The 21,878-nt window shown below is 43.7% G+C and overlaps 1 protein-coding gene across 9 annotated transcripts; it reads right to left on the bottom strand.

Annotated features, from left to right (window-relative positions):
* Positions 1–1,953: 1,953 nt before the first annotated feature.
* CUNH20orf96 (chromosome unknown C20orf96 homolog) lies at positions 1,954–20,854 on the bottom strand. 9 transcript variants are annotated; one of them, XM_039863990.1, is made up of 12 exons: positions 19,262–19,387; positions 19,104–19,152; positions 18,402–18,519; positions 16,881–16,943; positions 11,349–11,458; positions 7,520–7,678; positions 5,158–5,257; positions 4,102–4,259; positions 3,921–4,022; positions 3,676–3,762; positions 2,857–2,975; positions 1,958–2,236 (listed from the first exon to the last, which is right to left on the bottom strand). In XM_039863990.1, the coding sequence occupies exons 5-12, from the start codon at positions 11,439–11,441 to the stop codon at positions 2,176–2,178; spliced, it is 879 nt and encodes a 292-aa protein (XP_039719924.1). In that variant the 5' UTR covers positions 11,442–11,458; positions 16,881–16,943; positions 18,402–18,519; positions 19,104–19,152; positions 19,262–19,387; the 3' UTR covers positions 1,958–2,175. The 9 variants fall into 9 exon arrangements, with proteins under 9 accessions (XP_039719918.1, XP_039719924.1, XP_039719922.1 ...); XM_039863984.1 differs by lacking the exons at positions 16,881–16,943; positions 19,262–19,387 and adding an exon at positions 20,469–20,636 and having other exon boundaries at positions 1,954–2,236; XM_039863988.1 differs by lacking the exons at positions 16,881–16,943; positions 19,262–19,387 and adding an exon at positions 20,769–20,854.
* Positions 20,855–21,878: the final 1,024 nt, after the last annotated feature.

The raw sequence follows: 21,878 nt of genomic DNA, 5'->3' as shown, positions 1-21,878 counted from the left end.
TATGCACTGTGTCATCTATAGAGAAATGATGGCTAGCTGAAAAATGTCACCTGAATTTAACATTTTATAGGATACAATTAAAATTATCAACCACATTAAAGTACATGCCCACAACTCAAGTCTGTTCACGCCCCTCTGTGAGATGGACACAGAGCACACAGGTCTTCTCTCATACACAGAAGCGAGACGGCTTTCTAAAGGAAGATCACTAGCCAGTTTTTGAGTTACAAGAGCCGCTTCAGAGATTTTAGAAAAAGTCACCACTGGCAGCACATTTCAGTGACACAGAATGGTCACAAAACTTGCTTACTTGTGTGTCATATTTAACTTGCTTAACCAACTCAACCTGTCACTTCAGAAGAGAATGACAACTGTGTTCAAGTCGGCAGATATAGTGGCTGCATTCACTATATGGAGGTGACGAGTTAATACTGGGATTTTTGACATATTTCAAACATTAGCTGAGATTTTAAAAGAGACTGAGCCAGGGCCTTCTTTCTTCCAGCTGGTGCACGATCACCTATCTCAGCTTTCAAAAGAGTTTGAGCATTACTTCCCAACCACAAAAGGCCCCCAAACTGGGAAGGAATGGATCTGTGACCCATATGTGAATAAAGCAGGTGAATCGACTTTGTCCATGCTAGAAGAGGATCAACTGCTCGAGATCGCAAATGGCAGTGGCCTTAAAAGTATGTCTGAGACAACTTCGAATCTCCATATGTTCTGGATTAAAGTCAAGGTGGGATATCCTGAGATTGCCACAAAAGCACCAAAAAGTCTGTTTCCATTTCCAACATCCTGTCTTTGTGAAGCAGGGTTTTCTGCAGTGACAGCAATGAGATCATGGAGTAGACTGGGCATAAGCAACACACTTTGGGTTGTCACTGTCTCCCATCACCCCTGGATGGGACCATCTAGTTTCAGGAAAACAAGCTCAGGGTTCCCACTGATTCTGCATTATGGTAAGCTGCATAATTATTTCATTATATATTACGCTGTAATAATAATAGAAATGAAGTACACAATAAATGTAATAAGTTTGAATCATCCCAAAACCATCTCCCGCAACCCCCGTCTGTGGAAAAATTGTATTCCATGAAACCAGTCCCTGGTGCCAAAAAAGTTGGGGACCACTGCTCTACAAAAAATGCTAAGAGTGTAGCTATACAAATTTTTGCTAATAAATATCTCAGAAAGAGCAAAAGTTCAGAGTACTCAGTCACACAAAAGTCTTTAAAATAAGCCCATGAAAAGATGCTCAACATCATTAGGGAAATGCAAATCAAAACCACGAGATACTACTTCATATCTATTAGGATTACTATTATTAAAAAAAAAAAAGTGTAGGTGAGGATATGGAGAAATTGGACCCTTTGTGCATTACTTGTGGAAATCTAAAATAGTGGCTCTATGCAGCCGTGGCAAACTTGAAGGGTCTGACAGCTGAAGGGCACCTGCCCACAGCATACCCAGTAAATTGGAGCAATGAATGCTTTATTAAAGGGGGATCTGGATGGCATATCTCCAAGTCCACCACAGAAGAGCATGGAGTGGGGAACGATGCCTGACTGGACCTGGGTATCAGTTTGTGCCTCATGGCCATAAACAGCTGGGGTGAGGCCATGGACAGACAGACTGCTAGACTAGAAGAAAGATGCCCACCAGCGATGAAGGCCCAGCAAGTTCCCAAGTGTATCAAACACAAGAAATCCTCCACCCTCCTCCCCCTGGCACTGGCCTCAACAGGTCTGGGCACAAATTGAGAGAGAACGTGAACGTGAGCTCCCACTGCACCAGGGAGGGGATGACCTGGAGCCAGTCTGGTATTTTTCAAAAAGTTTTGGGCCCAGATGTAGTCAGCAAAGCTGCCCATACATTAAGACAAAGTCCAGGGGCTCACCTACCACATCTTATACAAGGCCTGACTGGAAACCCCCAGGCACTGACAAAGAACAAATGCAAATCCAGCTTTATTGGTAAAAAAAAAATAAAATAAAATGGTGGACTTGACTGGAAATTCCCACCTGGCCCAAGCAGCAGCAGCAACCAAGAGAAAGGGAGGGGAGAAAGTGCAGACCAGGGTCTGACTGGGGACGGGGTCTTGGAAGGAGACAACTAATGGCTCCAGGTGCGGGGAAGAGAGCAGGGAGGGGAGGGCGGCCAGGACCCCGCCATCTAGTATGGTAGCAGCTCTTCCACAGGGATGTCAAGGATGACGTCCATGTCTGGGGTGCACCTGGTAGGGAAGAGCAGAGGGGTGTGAGAGACCAAGCAGAGGTACCAGAGTTGCAGGGTGGGGAGCACGTCTCAGGGGAGCCCTGCTCTTTAGAACACTGGTACTTACTTGGGGAGCCCCATCCCAGAACACATCTGCAGCCTCACAGCCCAACTGTGTAAGTGCACACATACACATCCACACACACGTCAAAAATAAAAAAGGAATGGGTTTGACAGGCCTAATGTTCTCCTACAAAGGTCTGAAGTCAAGAAGGAGCAGGAACCCAGCTCTAAAATGCTGAGGCCCCTCTGGATGAGCCTCTCTTTGGAGTCAGGATGACTGGTTTGGACACCTGGCTCTGTGTCACTTTGAGCATCCTACTTCTCTCAGAGCCTCACTCCTCCAGTTGACACCAATGCAACAAGGACTCACTATGTGACAGACCCCAGGTAAGCCTCAGCTTCCCCACCTATCAAAGGGAAGCAATAATTCCAACCTCAGTCGCTCATAGAATTAAATGAAATCCTGCTGGCAGGTAATAAGTGCTCAGGAAATGACACACATTATTCTTTCCATATAAGTAGCGAGAACTATGGTTACCATCTAGTTTAAGAAGCAGCTGCAAAAAGATCACATACTTGGGTCTCCGAAGCAGAACGTCCGCAAACACAATCTCTCGGGGTTCCTGAGTCTGGACTTGGAGCTGTTTCACCTTGGCCCTTAATATGGGTACTTCCTCCTCAAACTGGTTGATAAACTGAGAGGGGCACAGCAGGGAAAAATAAGAAGCCAAATGTCCCCCAACCGAACAGAGAAAGGGGCAAAATGGTGAGGAATAAAGACATCTAGGGAAACAGCCTGGGCTTTGTCACTGGGAGTTCTTGGACTCCAGAAAAGGGCATCCAGGCATGGCAGAGCTGGTTCAAAAGTTAGTGACAATGTTTGATGGTTCTGTAAAAGGTGAGGGGACGGTGGAGAATGGAGACAGGTTGCAAAGCAGGGGGCAGTACTTGATAATGAGGATTAATAGGGACTGGTGGAGATAGTGAATGCCACTCACGCAGATAACTGATGAAGGTGCAAGATAATGAAAATTAGTGACAGGGCAATGATGGTGAAGTTCGTTAACACTCATAACGAATGATGGTCAATGACAAGAACTAAGGGGTGAAGACAGGGGATGGCTAGTGACAGTAAAATGATGTCTGAGTAGCCCATGCTTGGTGATGCTGCTAATGGGTCATGACCAGTAATGCTAGTTTATAAGGCAAAGCCTTGGCCGCCATGAATCCCTTCCCAGATGAATGACGACTGATAGTAATGGCACTGGCAAGGAGGAAGGCCAGCACCAGAGTCCGAGACCTCCTGAGCACCAGGGCTGGACAAGCCTGACTCCCAAAGGTCCTGGGAGCTGCCCACCCTTCACAAAGGGATCATCACCGTCTTTGCCCACTCACTTTTCTGAACTTGTCCATGTTTTTCACCATGTTCTCGCTTTCCCATGTCTTCTGCAGGAGAGCCATTTGACGGGGTTTCTGAGTTTTCTATGAAGAAAAGAGAGTCTGGCCCCACATGCCTCTTCCTGGGCAGCAGTACATGGCAGAGGCTGGTGGGGGCGCAGGGGGCCTGAGGACAGAGGATGGGGAAAAAAGCAGGGCTGGGGGCAGGACCTGGATACCCACCACAGCAGGTGGCTACTCACCTCCACCAGAGTATTCAGAAGCATTTTTTTCTTCATCTGAATCTGATCAGACAAAGACCTCAGGACCATTTTGCACATCTCGTCTAAGTCATCCAACTCATCCTGGGGGCCAGCAGAAGGATGTTGGCCACCAGCCCTGTCTCCCCCCACTCCAACAGGGCAAGGCCAGAGGCTCACCTACCTGCTGGCTGTCCTTCACCTGCTGCAGCTGGCGCACAAGGCTGGCAATCTGGACTGATTTCACAGGATACTCATGGTCCATGTACGTGTTCAAGAAGCTCACTTCCTCATGGGTCTTCTTGATCTTGGCATTCAGCTGCTTTACCTGCTGCTCCAGGCCTACAGGGGTCAGGAAGAACAGAAGGCAGGATCCTCCCTCAAGAACCGCTTCCAGGAGAATCAGAAGACAAAGCTCTCCTTGGCCAATGGATTGGGGTCTGAGCTGAAGCAAGCTCACAGGCTGGGAGTCAGTCAAGCCCCTAAAGAGCCTTTACTCCTGCAGATGAGGCAACACTGGGTAAGTAAAAGAAACTAAACTGGAACAAGATCCTGAGACCAGCCCCAGCTCCACCGCTGACATGCTGTGTGACCCTCTCCAAGACCGTCCCTCTCTGGACCTGTCTCCTCATATACACATGCCCAAGGCAACAAGCCCAGGGAGATGGGGGCGACACTGGCTCCCAGGATATTACCACAGCAGAATTAAGACAGACTATCCTGCTGTCCTCCCTGGAGGGGATCCCCGGTATCTCCAGCTGCCTGACACACTGCCCCTCTGCTCAGAAAGCTGCTAGTCTGCTCAAGGGAAAGAAGCCACGGGCTCAGCAGGATGGACATCAGGAGACCAGAGACCTGGCCTGCCACCAATTCCCAGAGGGACTTTGATAGGAAACAGGCAGGCTGTGATCGGACTCTGGCTTCTAGCTGTGTAACTTTCAGCAGGCTACTTCACTTCCTTTAGCCTCAGTTTCCTCATCTGTAAAATGGGAGAACAGTCCCAGCCTCACAGACAGTTGAAATGACTAAGAGTGTGCCCATAAAAATGACACATAGGGCCTGGAAGCGCTAAATGCTCCACAAGCAAGCTGTTAGCTCTGGATCTTAGCAATTTCATCTGCCTAAAAAGGGAAATGATGGGCCTGATGGTTCCAGAACAATAGGTGCAAGATGAGTGCCCTGAAGCTGACTTCCCAAGAGGGCAGGTGAGGATCAAGGAGTTTGCCCCAGGGATTCTTACAGCTTATCTTGGATTCCTGCTTCTCTTCCCACTCCTGCAGCTCACACTTCATCTGCTGCAGCGTCTTCCTGTTTGAGTACTCCAAGGTGTTGCTGATAGTCTGTGGGAGTGGTGGGGTCAGCTCACCCCACCAAGAACATGGCCTTCTCAGGGGGCTCGGCACTTCCTCAGAGGAGCCCCCAAACTCAACCCCACTCCCAGGCCCAGGAACCTGACCAGAGGCTGGAAAGTAGTCACTTACTGCTCCTACCCTCTCCAAATGTTCCCACTTCCTACCACCACCTCAGCCAGTGGCCCTACCACACACCCAGGCACACAGGCCCAAACCCAGGCATCAGTCCTTACTCCCCTCTCTCACCCAAAATGTCACCAAGTGGTATGGATTTTACTCCCAAAATAGCCCTCATGGCCACATTCTTCTCTCCATCCCCACTGCCACTATCTTATTTGAGTTGTTTTCATCGGCAGTCCAAAATATAACAGCTACTCTTAACTGGTCCTCCCCTTTGATCAATTCTCCACACAGCAGTCAGAATGATCTTTCTTTAAAATTAGAGCAACCCTGTCCCTCTCCTATTTAAAACCTTCCAATGGCTCCCCTGTGCCCCATAAATAAGGTCCAAACTCCTTACCTTGGCTGACAAGGCCCTCCTCCATCTGGCTGGGGCCAATCTCATCTCTCTGATCCATTCCTCATACCTTATTGTCTAGCAACATGTGGTTCCTTGAGCCAGCTATGCTCCTCACCTCATTTCTCTGCCGGAACAACCATCTGCTCTCTACCAGTTAACACCTATGTCTGCAGGTTTCAATCCAAGAATCACTTTCTCTGGGAAGCCTTCCTGTTCCTCCATGTCTGAATTAGAGCACTTTTATATGCCCCCCCCCAACTCCAAGTCCCTTATCCCCATCACAATACACACAAATAGCTTTCGAAGTGACTGTGACCCCACTAGAATGAGAGCTTGATGTGGACAAGGTGTTCCACTGATTACTCTTTCCCAAGGGCCCACAGGAAGCACTCAGGATGAACAAAAAATGTATTAATGAACCAAAGACAGAAAATCAGAGAAAGACTTTGTCTAAGTATGGAGAATATTCTATTACGTTTCCTTGGACTGAATAACTCTGTATGTCCTTGGTCTCTGTTATAGACTGAATTGTGTCCCCTCCCCCAAATTCATATATTGAAGCCCCAATGCCTAATGTGACTGTATTTGGAGATAAGGCCTTTAGGAAGGTAATTAATGATAAATGAGGTCAAAAGGGTGCGGTCCTAATCCTACAGGACTAGTGTCCTTATAAGCTGAAGAGATGCTAGAGGTCTCTCTCACTCAATGTGAGCACAGAGGAAAGGCCATGTGAAAGCACAACAAGAAGACAGCCGTCTGCACCCCAAGGAGAGAGGTCTCACCCGCCTGGTCTCACCAGTCTTCAGAACTGACAAAATAAATTTTGGTCATTCAAGCTACCTGGTCTGTGGTATTTTGTTATGGCAGCCCGAGCAGATCAGTTGAGTCTCCAAGACTTAATTTTATTTTCATCTCACAGGCTCTGGTGAGCTCAGTCCCTCTTCTTTCTGGGCAGACTGCAGTCAGAGGGGAATCACTTCTCCATTAAATCATTTTCTCTGACTCTTCTCAAGCCCAAACTCCTGGTCACCTTGTGAACTTTTAGCCTCTCACCACAGCCTCTCCTAGAGAAGGCCAAGGACATTCCCTGGGCTCTCCGCAAAGTCACTCTTCACCCAGACTGGAAGTACCACCACTGGATGAGGGTGGTAATCACAGCCTGGTGGAAGGAACACAGATCCTGGTGCCAGACTGCCTAGGCCCAAATCTCAGATGCTAGATGGGTAACCCTGAGAGCGACCTTGAGCAAGTCACCTAGCCTCTCTGTGTTTCCATTTCTTCACATATAAAATAAAGATAATAACAATATCCACCTCACAACTCTGTTATAAGGATTATGAGTATAAACAAATCACTAGTGTTACATTGTATAAGTATTTGCTCCTGGTGGCGGTAGTACCAGCTACTTTCCCTTGCACACCTATTGTGTGCCAAGTATAACTCCCCTTGGGAGTTGAGTGCTATTGAGCCCTGCTTTATTTACAGAGTGCAAAGTTAACTCAAAGTCTCCTAGCTAATAAATGTAGGTATTGGGATGAGCTCCCCATCTTAGTCTGATTACAAAACCCAGGCAGGTGGCGCAAAGTATGTAAGATGTATCTTCCAGACGGAAGCAGCTGCTCTGCAACCCGCAGGGAGGGGCCAGGAGAGCGCACCAGAGTCAGGAGGGTGGCGCAGTGGGCAGGACCGAGACGCAGAGGCGGGGCTTCGGGGCCACAGTAGAGCCTCACCCCAAGGATGTCCTGCTGCTGCAGCAGCACCCGCACTTTCAGGGTTGAGCTGTCCTCCATGTCCTGGATATTCTTGATCAGCTTCTGATTTAGCTTGGTGATGAAGTCCTCGTGGTCACGGAGCTCCTGGAGTGAAGTCTGCCGGTTCCTGAGCATCTTCTGCAGACGGAGGGAAGAGAATGGTGGGCGGTGCTGCACCAGGCCGGCTGGAGCCACGGGCAGCTAGGGGACCACTTCCCTCCAGCCGGACATTCGCCCCCTTGTGGCCTTGACTGGTAAATGCAACTGTGCCGGGAGGCGGTTCCCCATTGTCTGTATCAGGGCACCTCCAACTACTTCATCCATCCTAAAATGCCCATTTTCCCATACTTTTACGTTTCTGAGGTGGAGATGCATCTTACAGTTGGCGTATGTCGCAATCTGACAAACATTTTATTAATGAGTAAATAAAATAAAGGTGCAATTATCAATGCCTTCCTAGAATCAATGAAATATAGTAGTAAAAATAATTATAATAGAAAACGCCACAGGTAGGTAAGAAGGTGGCAGAGGTGATGGGCCATGTCTGGGGAGACAGAGTGGGTGATAACTGCTACCACATCTCATAAGGCAGCTGAGCTGAGTGAGTAATCTCTCATTTCATACAACATTCTGTGGAAACAATGATGGTCCAAGAGATTAAGTGACTTGCCTAAAGTCACCCGTAGGCAGGGACACAAAATCTACAATAACAACAACAATAACAATTGGTGAGGGCCTACTATGTGCTGGGCACTGTGTCTCACTCAGCACGTGGCACACAGTATCAGTTCATCCTCCAACAGTCCTATGTTTACTATTTTACTGTTGGTTGAAAGCTCAGACAGGTTAATAAGTGACTTGCCCAAAGTCACACAGCCAGGAAGTGGTAGTACCGGAACTGGAAAGGCAGACTTCTGACTCTCACTGTCTGTCTTTCCATCATGCTAAGACAAGGAACTGAGAGGGCTTAAAGCTGCAAGGTGTGACTGAACCTCAAAGTGATTAAGATGTGGATGCTAGGTCAAATCCCAGCTCCGCCACTTACCACCTAAGGGAAACTAGACAAGTTAGGTTCCCAGAGCCTTACTATACTCATTCTAAAGGTGAGGAAACTCATATCTGCTTCAGAGACCTGCTGTAAAAATATATGTGATCATATTCGCAATCAAGCCACTTAGTGGCAAGGCCTCGTATGCTCAGTGTGCACTCAGTGAACAGGAGCTGACACTACTCTCACTGGCTCTAACCCTCCACCTCTGCCACACCGATGCGCTCTCCTCTTTATTCTTTTTTCCTCATTCTTGTCCTCTGCTAGAGCCCCTGCCCCATACTAGCCCTCAGCTCCCATATTCCTCACATAATAATAAGAGTAATAGGGCAAATCTATGGAGTCCTTACTACATGCTGAAACTGTACTAAGAATGTCACATGCACTAGCTCACTTGGCACTATTATTACCCCCACTTCATAGAAGCAGAAACCGAGGGTCAGAAAGATTCAGTAACTTACCCAAGGTCATACATAGCAGAGCTGTTATTCTTGAAGTCTGGATTCCCAGCTGCTCCACTATCTTGTCTCCACATCTCCAGAACAAAATATTTCCAAATATGGCCCACAGGGACCAGAAGTTCTTGTGAAAAATGCCAGTCTCCCAGTCTCAGGCCCACTGAGCTAGCACTGGTGGGGCTGGCGCCAGGAATCCATACTGTTACCACACCCCACTCCTGGTGATTCTGTTAAACTCTAGGATTAATAACTGCTTCTCTAGAAATGGATCTTCCCTGACTACTAGATCTAGTGTAGAAACACTAGACCTCACTTCCCTCCTGATCCTTACCCCAATCTGCAGTTACATAACTGTAATTATGTCTCCTCTTTTTTCAATGTTTCCTCCTAGGACTTATCACCCTCCAACATAACAGATATTTTTCTTATTATCTTGTTTCCTGTCTGTCTCCCACTAGAAAGTCACAGCCAGGAGAGCAGGGGCATTGGTTTCTTTGTCACAGCCCTATCTCCAGCACACAGGTCAGTGCCTAGAGCTCATAAGCATGGGTTGAATAAGCTGATTAGTACCTAGTCTTTGGACTTTTTAAATGCATTTATTATGTGTCTCCCCAATAATGTGTGAGCTCTATAACAGCACATATTCTGAGTTCTGTGTTTATAGCTGTGTCTCCAAGACCCAGCCTGGTGCCTGGAACACGGTAGGCACTCTCTCAAGAGTTGCGGATCAAATAAAGAATTCTCCTGGGGCTGAGAGGCAGAGTCAGGATCCTTCTCCATCTCCAGAACCAACCAACTGGGTAGTTTCTGCTCCCTTCCTCTGTTTGCCCCTTGTCTCCACAAGTCCATTCTCCACACAGCAACAGCCCAAGGACTCCTGCAAAAACCTAAGTCAGATCACATCCCTGCTCTACTCAGAATCCTCTGGAGTCTTTCCGTCTTACTCAGTATAAACACACAAAGCCTAATCATGACTGCAAGGCCGTATACAAGCTACTCCCCTTACCCCCCACACCCCACCATCTTTCCTCATCACCTGTTCTAGTCACACAGATCTCACATCAATCTCATACCAACCTCAGGGACTTTGTATTTGTGGTTTCTGCCTGGAAGATTTCTCCCTCAGATGTCACCTTAGCAGCCTTCCCTGATCACCTGTCTAAAACAGTCACAGCAACTCCCTCCTCCGTGCTTTTCTAGCCCCCTAACTTTATCTTTATGCCTCTTTATAGTTCTTAGCATCACCACACATATTATAAATTTATTTGACTTGTTTATTGTCTGTCTCCCCTGGTAAAATATGAGTTACCTAATGTCAGAGACCACACCACTGATGAATCCCCACTCTTAGAATAGGGCCTGGTACATAGTAGGTGCTCAATAAATCTGCTGACTAAATGAATGAATGATTGTGAGACAGTATTAGGAACTGGTTAGGAGCACAGGTTTTAGAGCCAAATTATCCAAGTTCATGTTTTATATCAAACAAAAACTCATGAATCCTTCTAAAGTCAGTATAAAAATAACATCAGAAATGTGAGTTCCTCCTTTAAGAATTCTGGGCTGCTTCTAAACCATTTTGCAAAACTAAAGGTTAAAGGGGAAATAAGGTTTCAAGGTAAATACATTTTCCCCTATTTGTTTACATAGCAGTCATTGTTCACTGAGCTATTAAATACTTTCTTGGAGAAGTTAAGAATTCTCCTATAGTATTTAGGATTTAACTTTCTGCTATAGACATGTAAAGTATTGCAGTACTTATAGTATTTAGTATTTTACTTTCTGCTATAGACACGAAAGCTCTCTCTTCTTTTAGTCATTTCAAATACTTTGAGGCCATCAAAAACAATGGAGAAAATTAATTATCCAAAATTGTATCAGTTGATGTGAAAAAATTAATATAAGCTTCTAAGCCTTACTTCAAGGTGCACTGTATTCCATGAAAGGAATTTACTGGAAATTTTAAAATGAACAAACCCTAGACTGTGTTCCTAATGCAGTGAAATAAAAAAGGATTCTGATTGTTTTCCTGAGTCTTAAAACACAACGGCACTTTGCTGAACTGGCTCTGACCTCTGGTACTGCCACTTTCTAGCTGTGACCTGGTGTAAGTCATTTACCTCCCTGCACCTCAGTTTTCCCATCTGTAGAAAAGTGATGATGATAAGCATGCCCATGGGGTTGCTGTGAGGAGGAAATGAGTCAAATCAGACACCCACAAAGTGCTCGGTGCATGTTTGCTACCACCATCCCCCTGCCTCCTCCCTGGGCCCCAGTGCCTATGGGAGGCTGCTCCTCATACCCTCATTAGCCGGATATTGGCCTGCATCTTCCCAGAGTCTGACTTCGCTCTGTGCAGTTCTTGTAGATTCCTCAGCTGACTTGTCATCAACATGGTGGGCTTGGAATACTCTAGGGCATAAAACAGGGCAGAGAGAGTGAGGGTATAGTCAGGCTTGGGGTCAAGTCTCAGGGAATGCACTATCCATGAGAGATGGCCCAGGCCCCAGCCCCACCCCCTCACAGACTTATAATATGTGACAGTGAGACAAAGGATGAAACTCACATCCATCATTAAGCTCCCGGGCCCCTCTCTGTGCCTTGATATAAGGGACAGAGAAGCCCAGATTTCTACATACCAAAGTGACTATGGATACGGACAGAGGAAAGAAGAGCGATAGCAATAGGAAACAGCCAAGCACCCCCAATCTCTCCCACCAACCTGGCCTATGGCAAGCTCAAATAGAGAAGGGGTAAGAGCAAGAACTAATGATCCAGACAGCCTGGGTTTGAATCCGGGCTCTGCCTTCTACCAGCTGTGTGACCTTGGGCAGGTCACATGACCTCTCTGTCCCTCAGATTCCTCATCTGTAAAATAGGAATAATCATCATGTCTACCTCATAGGGTTGTTGTGAAGATTAAATAAAAATTTACTATACTTTAAAGTATTTAGACTAGCACCCAACATATATTCAGTGCTGAATACACAGTACTAGGTATACACTACTAGTTGTCAGTTATTACTAATGACCTGAGGATTGGGGGATCAGGATCACGCCACCAGGCAAAGGCACAGGAGCTATGCAAAACTCTAACTGGTTGTCTCTGAAATACCTATAAAAGCTGTGGTCCTGCCACATAAGCAGTATAGGAAAATAATTCAGATCAGAATAAGGCATTTGGAGGGCATGTTCTTAGAATCTTTGCTTCTGCTCAGTGTGTCCTGCACGGGCATGAAGTGAGTCACCCAGATTGCCACAAATGCTGCAGCTGCACTCAGCCCCTACCAAAATCCCTGCTCCAGGTACAACCCGGTTCATTTCAGAAAAATAATTCTTTATGGATCATTATTCTTAATCCTAGAAAATTTCACATTAAGTATTAAAGTAATGAAGTAAATTAAAATAATTTTATGTTAAAGTTATGAATTATCTGTACAGCAGCCACCACCACCACTCCCACTTAACCACAGTTTCACTTTCTGCAATTTCAGTTACCCATGGTCAACCGCAGTCTGAAAATATATAATGGAAAATTCCAGAAATAAACAACTCATAAGTTTTAAACTGCGCACTGTTCTGCGTAGTATGATAAAACATCGTACTACACTGTTCTGCTCCATCCCTGGCAGACATGAATCAACTCTCCAGCATCTTCCCACCATATATGCTCCATACCCATTAGTCACTTAGCAGCCATCAGGGTTATCAGATCCACTGTCTCTGTACTGCAGTGCTTGTGTTCAAGTCACCCTTATTTTACTTAACAATGGCCCCAAAGCACAAGAGTAGTGATGTTGGCAATTCGGATACACCAAAGAGAAGCCATAGAGTGCTTTCTTTAAGTGAAGAGCTGAACGTTCTCAACGTTAACAAGAAAAAAATATTGTGCACTAAGGTAACTAAGATCTATGGTAAGAATGAATCTTCTATCTGTGAAATTATGAAGAAGGAAAAGGAAATCTGTGCTAGTTTTGCTGTCACACCTCAAATTGCAAAAGATGCAGCCACAGTGCTTAGTGTTTAGTTAAGATGGAAAAGACATTAAATTTGTGGGTGAAGACGTCATCATCATGGCTCAATGATCCTCTTCCTGACGTATCATCAGGTCAACAGCAGCCTAATGCTATGTCACAGCGCCTACATCATTCACCTCACTTCATCTCATCACATAGGCATTGTATCATCGCACATCGTCACAAGAAGAGTGAGTATGATACAAGATATTACGACAGTGAGAGAGACCATATTCATATAACTTTTATTACAGTATATTGTTGTAATAGTTCTAGTTTATTATCAGTTATTGTTGTTCATCTCTTACTGTGCCTAAATTATAAATTAAACTTTATCATAGATATGTATAGGAAAAAACAGTATAGATGTACAAGAATTATGTAAATATCCAATGGTTTTTGTTAATCAGACAAGTAAACTATTTGAAAATGAAAATTTTAAATGTGGCTTAAAAGGTTTAGAAGAATTTAATTAACCAAGTTCCAAAACACATTACAAGTGTTTTAACCAAGTTCCAAAACACATTACAAGTGTTCATAAAAACAATAAGATTTGTAAGTTGAGCTTAAGTACTTAAGAAGATCTGTAGCTTTAATAAGGGGTATATCTTTTCGTTAGTGGTAATAGCCCTGATTTATCTTTTTCTTTTTTCAATTCAACTTTTTATTTTGAGATCAGATTACATGCAGTTTTAAGAAACAATAAAGACAAATCCTATATACCCTTAACTCAGTTTTTCCCAATGGTAGCAGCTTGCAAAACTAAGTACAATATCGCAACCAGGATATTGACGGGCAAGGTTAAGATGGGCAAGATACAGAACAGTTTCATCGCAAGGATAGCTCATGCCCTTTGTAGCCACACCTACTTCTCTCCCCTTACCATCCTCCTTCACCTCGGTCTCTAACCCTAGCAACCACTGATCTGTTCTCCATCTATAATTTTGTCATTTCCAGAATGTCATATATATGGAATTATATAGCATATAACTTCTGGGATTGACTTTTTTCCCTCGGCAAAATTCTCTGGAGATTCATCCAAGTTATTGAGGATAGCAATAGTTCTTTCCTTTTTATTACTGAATAGTATTCCATGGTGTGTCTGTACCATAGATTGTTTAACTATTCACCCACTGAAGGACATTTGGACTATTTTCAGTTTGGGGGCATTATGAATAAGCGTGCTATGAAACATTCATGTACTAGTCTTTGTGTGACCGTAAGTTTTCATTTCTCTGGAATAAATGGCCAAGCCTGCAATTGTTGATCATTATGGTAATTACATGTTTAGTTTCATTAGGGGCTGCTCCATTTCACATTCCCACTAGCAATGTATGCATGATCCAATTTCTTCTCTTTGCCAGCATTTGGTGTTATCACTATTTTTCACGTTAGCCATTCTGAGAGATGTGCAGTGACATCTCATTGGAGTTTAATTCGCATATTCCTAATGGATAATGATGTTGAAGATCTTTTCATGTGCTTATTTACCATCTATATATCCTCTCTGGTGAAATGCCTCTTCATGTCTTTTGCCCATTTTCTAATTGAATAATTTTTCTGTTTTGAGATTTCTTGATATATTCTACATAGCAGTCATTTGTCAGATATGTGGTTTGCAAATATTTTCTCCAAGTCTGTAGCTTGTCTTTTCATCCTCTTAACAGTCTTTTACAGAACAAAAGTTTTTAATTTTGATGAAGTGAAACTTATTCATTTATTTCATTTTTTTTTTTATGGATCAAGCTGTCTGAGTAAAGTTTAAGAACCCTTCGCTTGGTCCCAAAGATTTTTCTCCCCTATGTTTTCTGAAAGTTTCACACTTTTACGTTTTACATTTTACATGTAATTATGATTACATTCTACATTTACATTTTGAGTTAATTTTTGTGTAAGTTGTGAGGCTTAAATCAAGGTTCATTTTTTTGCCTATGGATGTCCAATTGCTCCAGCACCATCTGTGGAAAAGGCTTTCTTTCCTCCACTGAATCGCTTTTGCACCTTTGTCAAAAATCAGGCATATTTGTGTGGCTCTATTTCTGGTTTCTCTATTCTGTTCCATTGATCTATGTATATATCTTCCTGCCAACACTATGTTGTCTTGATTATTATAGCAAAACAGCAGGTCTTAATATCACATAAAGTGATTTTTCTCGTTATTCTTCTTTTACAAAACTGTCTTATTTATTCTATGGCCTTGCTTTTCTATATAAATTTTAAAGTAAACTTGTCTATGTCTACAAAACATTGCTGAGATTTTGACAGGAATTACATAACATATAGATCACTCTGGGGATAACTGACAACTTTACCATGTTGAGTCTTCTATTCCATGTACACGGTATGTCTCTACATTAATTTAGGTCTTCTTTGATTTCTTTCATCAGCATTGAGTAATTTTCAGCATACAAATCCTGCATGTTTTGTTCGCTTTATACCTAAATATTTCATTTTCTTTGGAGTGACTGTAAATGTGCTGTCTTTTTTTTAATTTTGGTTTCCACATACTCATTAGTACATAGAAATGTGATTGATTTTCGTGCATTGTACTTGTATCCTGCAACCTTGATGTACTCACTTAATAATTCTAGCTTTTTTAGATTTAGTAGATTCCTTAAGATTTTGTACATAGACAGTCATGTCATCTGTAAACAAGGACAGTCAAATAATTCTATCTGATTCATTTTGGTGTTAATATCTGTCTTTTCTCATTCATATTGTGATTTTCCTTATTCTTGGTATGACAAGTGATTTCAATTGTATCTGGATGTTTTAGATATTACTCTGGATTCTATTTAACCTTTAAGGTAGTACTGTTGATAGATATATAGCAGGAAGGCCAAATGATTATGTATGCTCAGCACTCTGGCAGCCTACCTTCTTCTTTCCAGTTTTTGGACTCTTTCTGTTTGTCTATTGTGTTATGTCCAGGGGTTTTCTAGTTCTAAAAAGGAGGACTAGGAAGGTATAGAGCTATTCTATCTTAGTAGAATCAGCTGATTAGTACACAAAAGCTGCCCTCAAGAACATGACTTTGCACAAGACATGTTACCAACCTAAGCTTCAGTTTCCTCACCTGTAAAATGGTGGAGAGAGCATCTCCCAGGTCTTTGTAAGGAATGAATGAGATGATAACTTCCTTCTATCTCAAGAGTATTTAAAGTTTTAGTAGTTAAATGTTTGAGGTTGGGATCATGAACTCGATGTGGCTAGAAATCCATTTGTCTCTTTCACTATCAAGAACACTCAGCCCAGTGCCAGGCACTTGGGGGCTCAGAAAGACTGCTGCTGAATAAATATATGAATAAATGAATGAATGAATAAATCTTCTAAAACAGAGCTTGACACGAAATAAGTATTCAGTGAATGATAGCTATTATCATCATTATTATTTACATAGATTATTTCACTTGCATAAAGTAAGAATCTTTGTGCCCCTTTCCACAGGGAAGGAAACTGAGGCTTTGATAGGTAACTAAGATGGAATTGCTAGCAAGAAGGGAAACTAGAGCACCAACTCAGGTCTACATTTCTCCAGTGCTCACACTCTCTCCACCTATATGTGGTTAAGACTGTGGGTCCTGGAGCCAAACTGTTGAATGTAACAGCCTGGTTATACTGTGTGACCTTAGAAGTTATACCTGTCTGTGCCTCATCTGTAAGAGGAGGTAATAATAACAGCACCTACCTCACAGGGTTGCTGGGAAGATTAAATGAAGTGATACATGTAAAGTGCTGAGAACAGCATCTGGCACAAAATAAGTGCTTGACGTATGTTAATTGCTCTTGTGCTTGTTGTGGTTGTGTCTGTTACATACCTCACTGCTCCCCAGTGAAATAAAAGGGCAAGAGTTTCCTTGTACATGCTGTTTGAATAAGGTCTAGAGTCAAAGACAAAAATTCTGTCACTACCACCAGGGCTTGTGCTCATCACTTCACATCAATGACTTTCAACAACGGTGTTGAGATACATTGACAGAGTTCTCACAAATATTGGGGGTCCCAAATGGCATCTGTGAGTGAGGGGACAGAGATCTTAGACATCCCCAAGAACAGGACGACCCCAAAGAACACAGAATGCTCCTATGTCCTGCTTGATTTTCCAAAGTCCTACCAGATATAGGTGAAAACTTTATTTATAATGAACCAATCCCAGAACCTGACTCAGTTTCACATATAAACATAAAAAACAGTTTTCAAGGCTTTACTGTAATGCTGAATTTTCCCAGAAAGCAGCTACAATCAAGAGAAAGAGTGCACTTTATTTTGTTTAGAACTCTACCAAGAAATGACACCACTCTGGAAGTCATGGCCACAATGAAAAAATCCCCCTAGTACTCGAGTCTCAGTATCCCATCATATGTCAGTCTGTATTTGCAACTGTTATATTCACCAGGACTCTACATCTATGAGTACGTTTATGACTATCATGGCTTCTAGCAGTGTCCATCCTGAGCACTTACATACTAAAATTTGTTATTTAACAACAAATAATTTTCCTTTTCCTTTATTTTATAGTTAGGGCATTATATTAATTTTTATTATATTTGTAGGTAGGTTATATTATCCATGAAGTTTATCTCAGGATACTAAAGGAATATCCCAAAATATGTTATTAAAAGGAGTGTGAGTCTGATAAGGTTGAGCAACAATGCATTAAAAGAAAACTTCTCATTTAATTCTCACAACAATCCTATCAGGTAAGTATTAGTATCCTCATTTTACAAATGAGAAAACTAAAGTTCAGAAGAATGAATGCCTTTCCCAAAAGAGTAAATGGCAGAAGCCATGTGTGCCTGAGCCAAGGCCTCAGAACTCCCCCTGGAAAGCATGACAATGATGTGGTAGAGATTATCTTTAGTCTACCAAACCCTGTTTTCTTTTCCTCTTGGACACATGCTGCTGGGCCACATTTCCCATCTTCCCTGTAGTTAGTGATGGTCAATGACTGAATATGAGTGGGAGTGATATGTGTCACTTCAAATCTGGGCTCTGAAAAAACCTGCCCACAAAATCATCCATATTCTTGCTCTCTCTCTGCTGCCTGGATGCAGAAGTATCCAGAAAAGGATTTCAAGGCTTTAATAAAACATCAGAGCCACAGGTTGAAGGAGCCTGGATCTCTGAATGACCATATAGAAAGATTAATTCCTACTCCACCCTGCCCAGGCCACTTTGACATAAATGAAAAATAAGCTTCTGTATTAATACTTGAAATCTGGCGATTGTTTGTTACAGCAGTTAGCCTACCCTAATATAAATGGTGTCACCAAAGGCCAAGAGCATGTACTCTGTCCTGTTTCCAACCCCCACGCCAGCCCCTAAATACCTCTACCTACCTGGCTGGATGCTAGTCAAAGTCTTCGCTTTGCTTTTCTTAAGGCCACTGGTTTGTAGGACTGGAAGCAGAGTAGATGGCCTGATTTTCTGCTTGGACCGCTGCTCTGGAACATAACCCTACCACAGATAACACAACCAGTCACACAGCTTGGTGGGTTCAAATCTCAGCTTCACCCCTTACAGATAGATATCTGTGACTTTGAGCAAGTGGCTTTACCCCTTTGAGCCTCAATTTTCTCATCTGTAAACTGGATCTGATTACAAAACCTACCTTCATAGGTTGGTGAAAGGATTCCGAGAGATGATATTTGTAAAGCATGTGGTAAGTGCTCCACAAATGTTGGCTATCACTTTTTTTAATCAGCCTGCCAATATTAACTAAGCACATTCAGGCCGTGAGGTGCTAAGAACTATGAGAAACAGAAGGCAAGGAAAAGACTCACAGGGAACCAGAGTAGCAATCAGAGATAAATAAGAGAGCAGCATCATATACCCTTACATTCTAATAAAGTGGTGAGAAAACTGAGGTTCAGAGGCATGCCCCGGGTCCCCCGGCAAATGTGTGACACAGCAGGGCCTGGAATTCAGGTCTCTGGATTCTATCACCCAGGACAGTCACCGCCACGGGGGTGGAAGGCAGAAGGGCTGCAGTCTCAGGGTCAGGGAGCACCCCATCCCCGCCCTAGCCCTTCCGTACTCACCAGAGTCTGGAATTTGTGGATTGTGGAGCGACTATCAGAGAGGCTGGATCTGGAAAGTGGATGGGGCGGTAAAGAACTTTCATCATTCCCAACCCATGGGGCTGCAATTAGCAAACGTGAAGGAGGCGTGGGGTCTCGAACCCAAAACCACAGCTTACTAGGAACACGAGCCAAGCCAGAACTCAGAGACCGCGAAGAAGAGGAGGGGGCTCGGGAGATGTGGAGGGGAGGAGAGGGCGGGGTCGAGAGACCGCGGGAAAACTTCCTGGCACGGGCGAGGGAGAGTACGCATGCGCACTCCACCACCCTGCGATGCTTCTTTGACCTACTTCGGAAAGACGCGCGCCATTGGAGAAAATGTATGAAGAGTTGTGAGCCTGTGGGAACCTCGTCTCTTGGGAAGCTTATTTATTTGGCTTCTACAACTTCCTTGTCTCGGAGTGGACTGCGCGGTAACAGGCCACTCAAACCTCCCAGCGAGACCGGACGCTTCCTCCCGGTCTTCGTCTCCAAGGAAACGAACTCAGACTACCGAGCGCCTAGAGGGACTAATCTCGCAGGGCAAAATGTAGCTCTCTCCACGTCTCAACTTGGTTTTAAATACCCCTCAGCTGGCCCCGCCCACTACCCTAAAAAATTATGTCCTATTTCTCCTCTCTTCAAAGCTCCATCACTTCCTTCCCATCCTTACTCCTGGCTAATGATTCTGCTTCCTATTTCACTAAGAAAGTCCTGGGGATCACGAATTCACATCACTTCCTTTACCCACCAACTTGCCTCCTTCTTGGGACTAGGTATAAACTGCCTACTGAGACCGAGTCCTACAATTGCGCACTGAATTCTCTCCTTTCATCTGCTCTAAAATATTGCCCTAGCAATTCTCCCTTTATTCTCCATTACCCTCTCCTCTGTATTATTCCCATCGGCATACCAATATATTTTAATCTCTTCTATTTAAAAAAATAAAAGTGACCACGCCTCATCCAACTACCCTCCCATTTCTGCTTCACTTCACAGCTAAACTGCTAGGGAGGTTTGCCTACTCTTTCCCATTCCTTTCTGCCTCTTTAATTAGGCTTTCACTCTCCACCTCTCCACTGAAATTATCCTTGTCAATGCCACCAGTGACCTCCACTTTGCTAAACTTCACGGTCACGTCTCAGTTCTCATCTTACTTGGTCTATCTGCAGCATTTGACACAATGGATCGCTCCCTCCTTGATATACTTTTTAAATTCGGCATCCAAGAAACCACTCTCTTGAGTTGCTTCCTATCTTCTCTTCTCCTTTGCTGGTTCCTCTTCTCTTTATTATTAGATTGCCCCATGACTCAGATCCGGCCCTCTCTTTTTCTCTATCCACTTACATGCCACGTGCTCCCTTCCAGTTTCTTGTGACTTTGGATGCCATCTCTACCCAGATGCTTCCGAGATTTACATCTTCAGCCTCTCCTCTGAATTCCAGCCACATATATCCGACTGCCCACTCAGAATCTCCACTTGGGTGCCTAATAGGTAACTAATGTGCAACCTTTCCCCCAGAAACGTTTCCCCCCAACTCAAAATGACAACTCTCTTCCTGGAATTTTGACTCATCCAAATCTGTCAGTAACACCTTCTGAGTATATTTGGGTGATATTACTACCAGCACTCATACATACACATACCTGCTTTCTTCTCACACCTGGACTACAGTATCAGCTTCCATTCTTGCCCCACTCCGGTTCTCTCTCCACGCTCCATTTTGCTAAATAGAGCATAAATTTAAAAGTGCATTACATTTTAAAAATAATTTGGAGAAGAGCAAATAATTTGAAATCACCTAAATTTCAATATGAGAATGTTATTAGAAGATACTAAGCCAGAGCTCTCAACCTTCTTCCCCTCTTAAAAATCATAGAAAAATGTTTTAAATTGCTTTGCACACTATGGTAAACATAAGAGACTGCTGTAGTAAAAGCAATCAGTGTAGGTATTCTGGCCATACAGGAAGGACCCTCTTGGCTGCCCCTAAAGCCGAGGGAATCACCATATTGGGCACTCTCATTTGCAGAGCCCACTGTACCATGGCTCTGCAGTTGGGAAGCTCTGTATCAGGAAACAGTTAAAAAATGGGAGGTATGTGGCAGACCCAGGTGTTGCCTACCCAACAGCCATTTCTCCCTTTCACCCCAGCTAACAACCCCTGATCTTGCTAGGTATGCATTGGCTTTAGAGGAGGCAGGCCCCAGCCCCAGTCCTAGTTCCAGCTCTAGTAATCATGATTAGTCTGAGCTAGACTTGGTGGGCCCATTTCCCTTGCTAGTTATTTAGGTTTAGTCATACGCATGTGATAAGTCTGGCCAAGGAGACAGGGTGAGAAGTCTATTCAGAGGCTTTTGAGAAAGATTTTTATCATACTTAAAATTTTTTTTTAATTACAGAAAAACATTCCCTCATCTGCAACTAGATACTGTCCCTATCTGTGTGGCATTCCCAGAATTGTGGAACTGTGAGCAGAGTTAACTGAATGGAATGAGGAAAGTGAAGGGAATCTGTTATTATAGCATTAAGCCATTAAATTACCCAATCCTGTAACCTCTCTAGAAAACCCACTGTGGACCAAGCTCTTTAACACAGCTTATATCCTTGAAAACTTACATTAGTCCTCTGAAAGATGTTAAATTCCTCTGTTATGGGTGAGTGAATTGAGGGCATGAAAACTGAGGTCACTGGCCCCATGTAACAAGAATGAGATGTGAAGCCCTCAGATTCAAGCTAGGGTCTCCCTGACTCCA

The sequence above is a fragment of the Pteropus medius genome, unplaced genomic scaffold (genome assembly GCF_902729225.1).
Source record: "Pteropus medius unplaced genomic scaffold, Ma_sr-lr_union100, whole genome shotgun sequence".
NCBI lineage: Eukaryota > Metazoa > Chordata > Mammalia > Chiroptera > Pteropodidae > Pteropus > Pteropus medius.
Note: the sequence above shows the minus strand (reverse complement) of the source record. Positions and strands in the feature narration are given on the sequence as shown.

Coding starts and splice junctions, on each gene's coding strand:
- CUNH20orf96 (XM_039863984.1), bottom strand. CDS start 20,572: ATGTGGCTGGAATTCAGAGGAGAGGCTGAAGATGTAAATCTCGGAAGC. Junction 11,459..18,401: donor TTTGACTAGCATCCAGCCAG/GTAGGTAGAGGT, acceptor TTTATGCCCTAG/AGTATTCCAAGCCCACCATG. Junction 3,763..3,920: donor TTCTGAATACTCTGGTGGAG/GTGAGTAGCCAC, acceptor TTTTCTTCATAG/AAAACTCAGAAACCCCGTCA.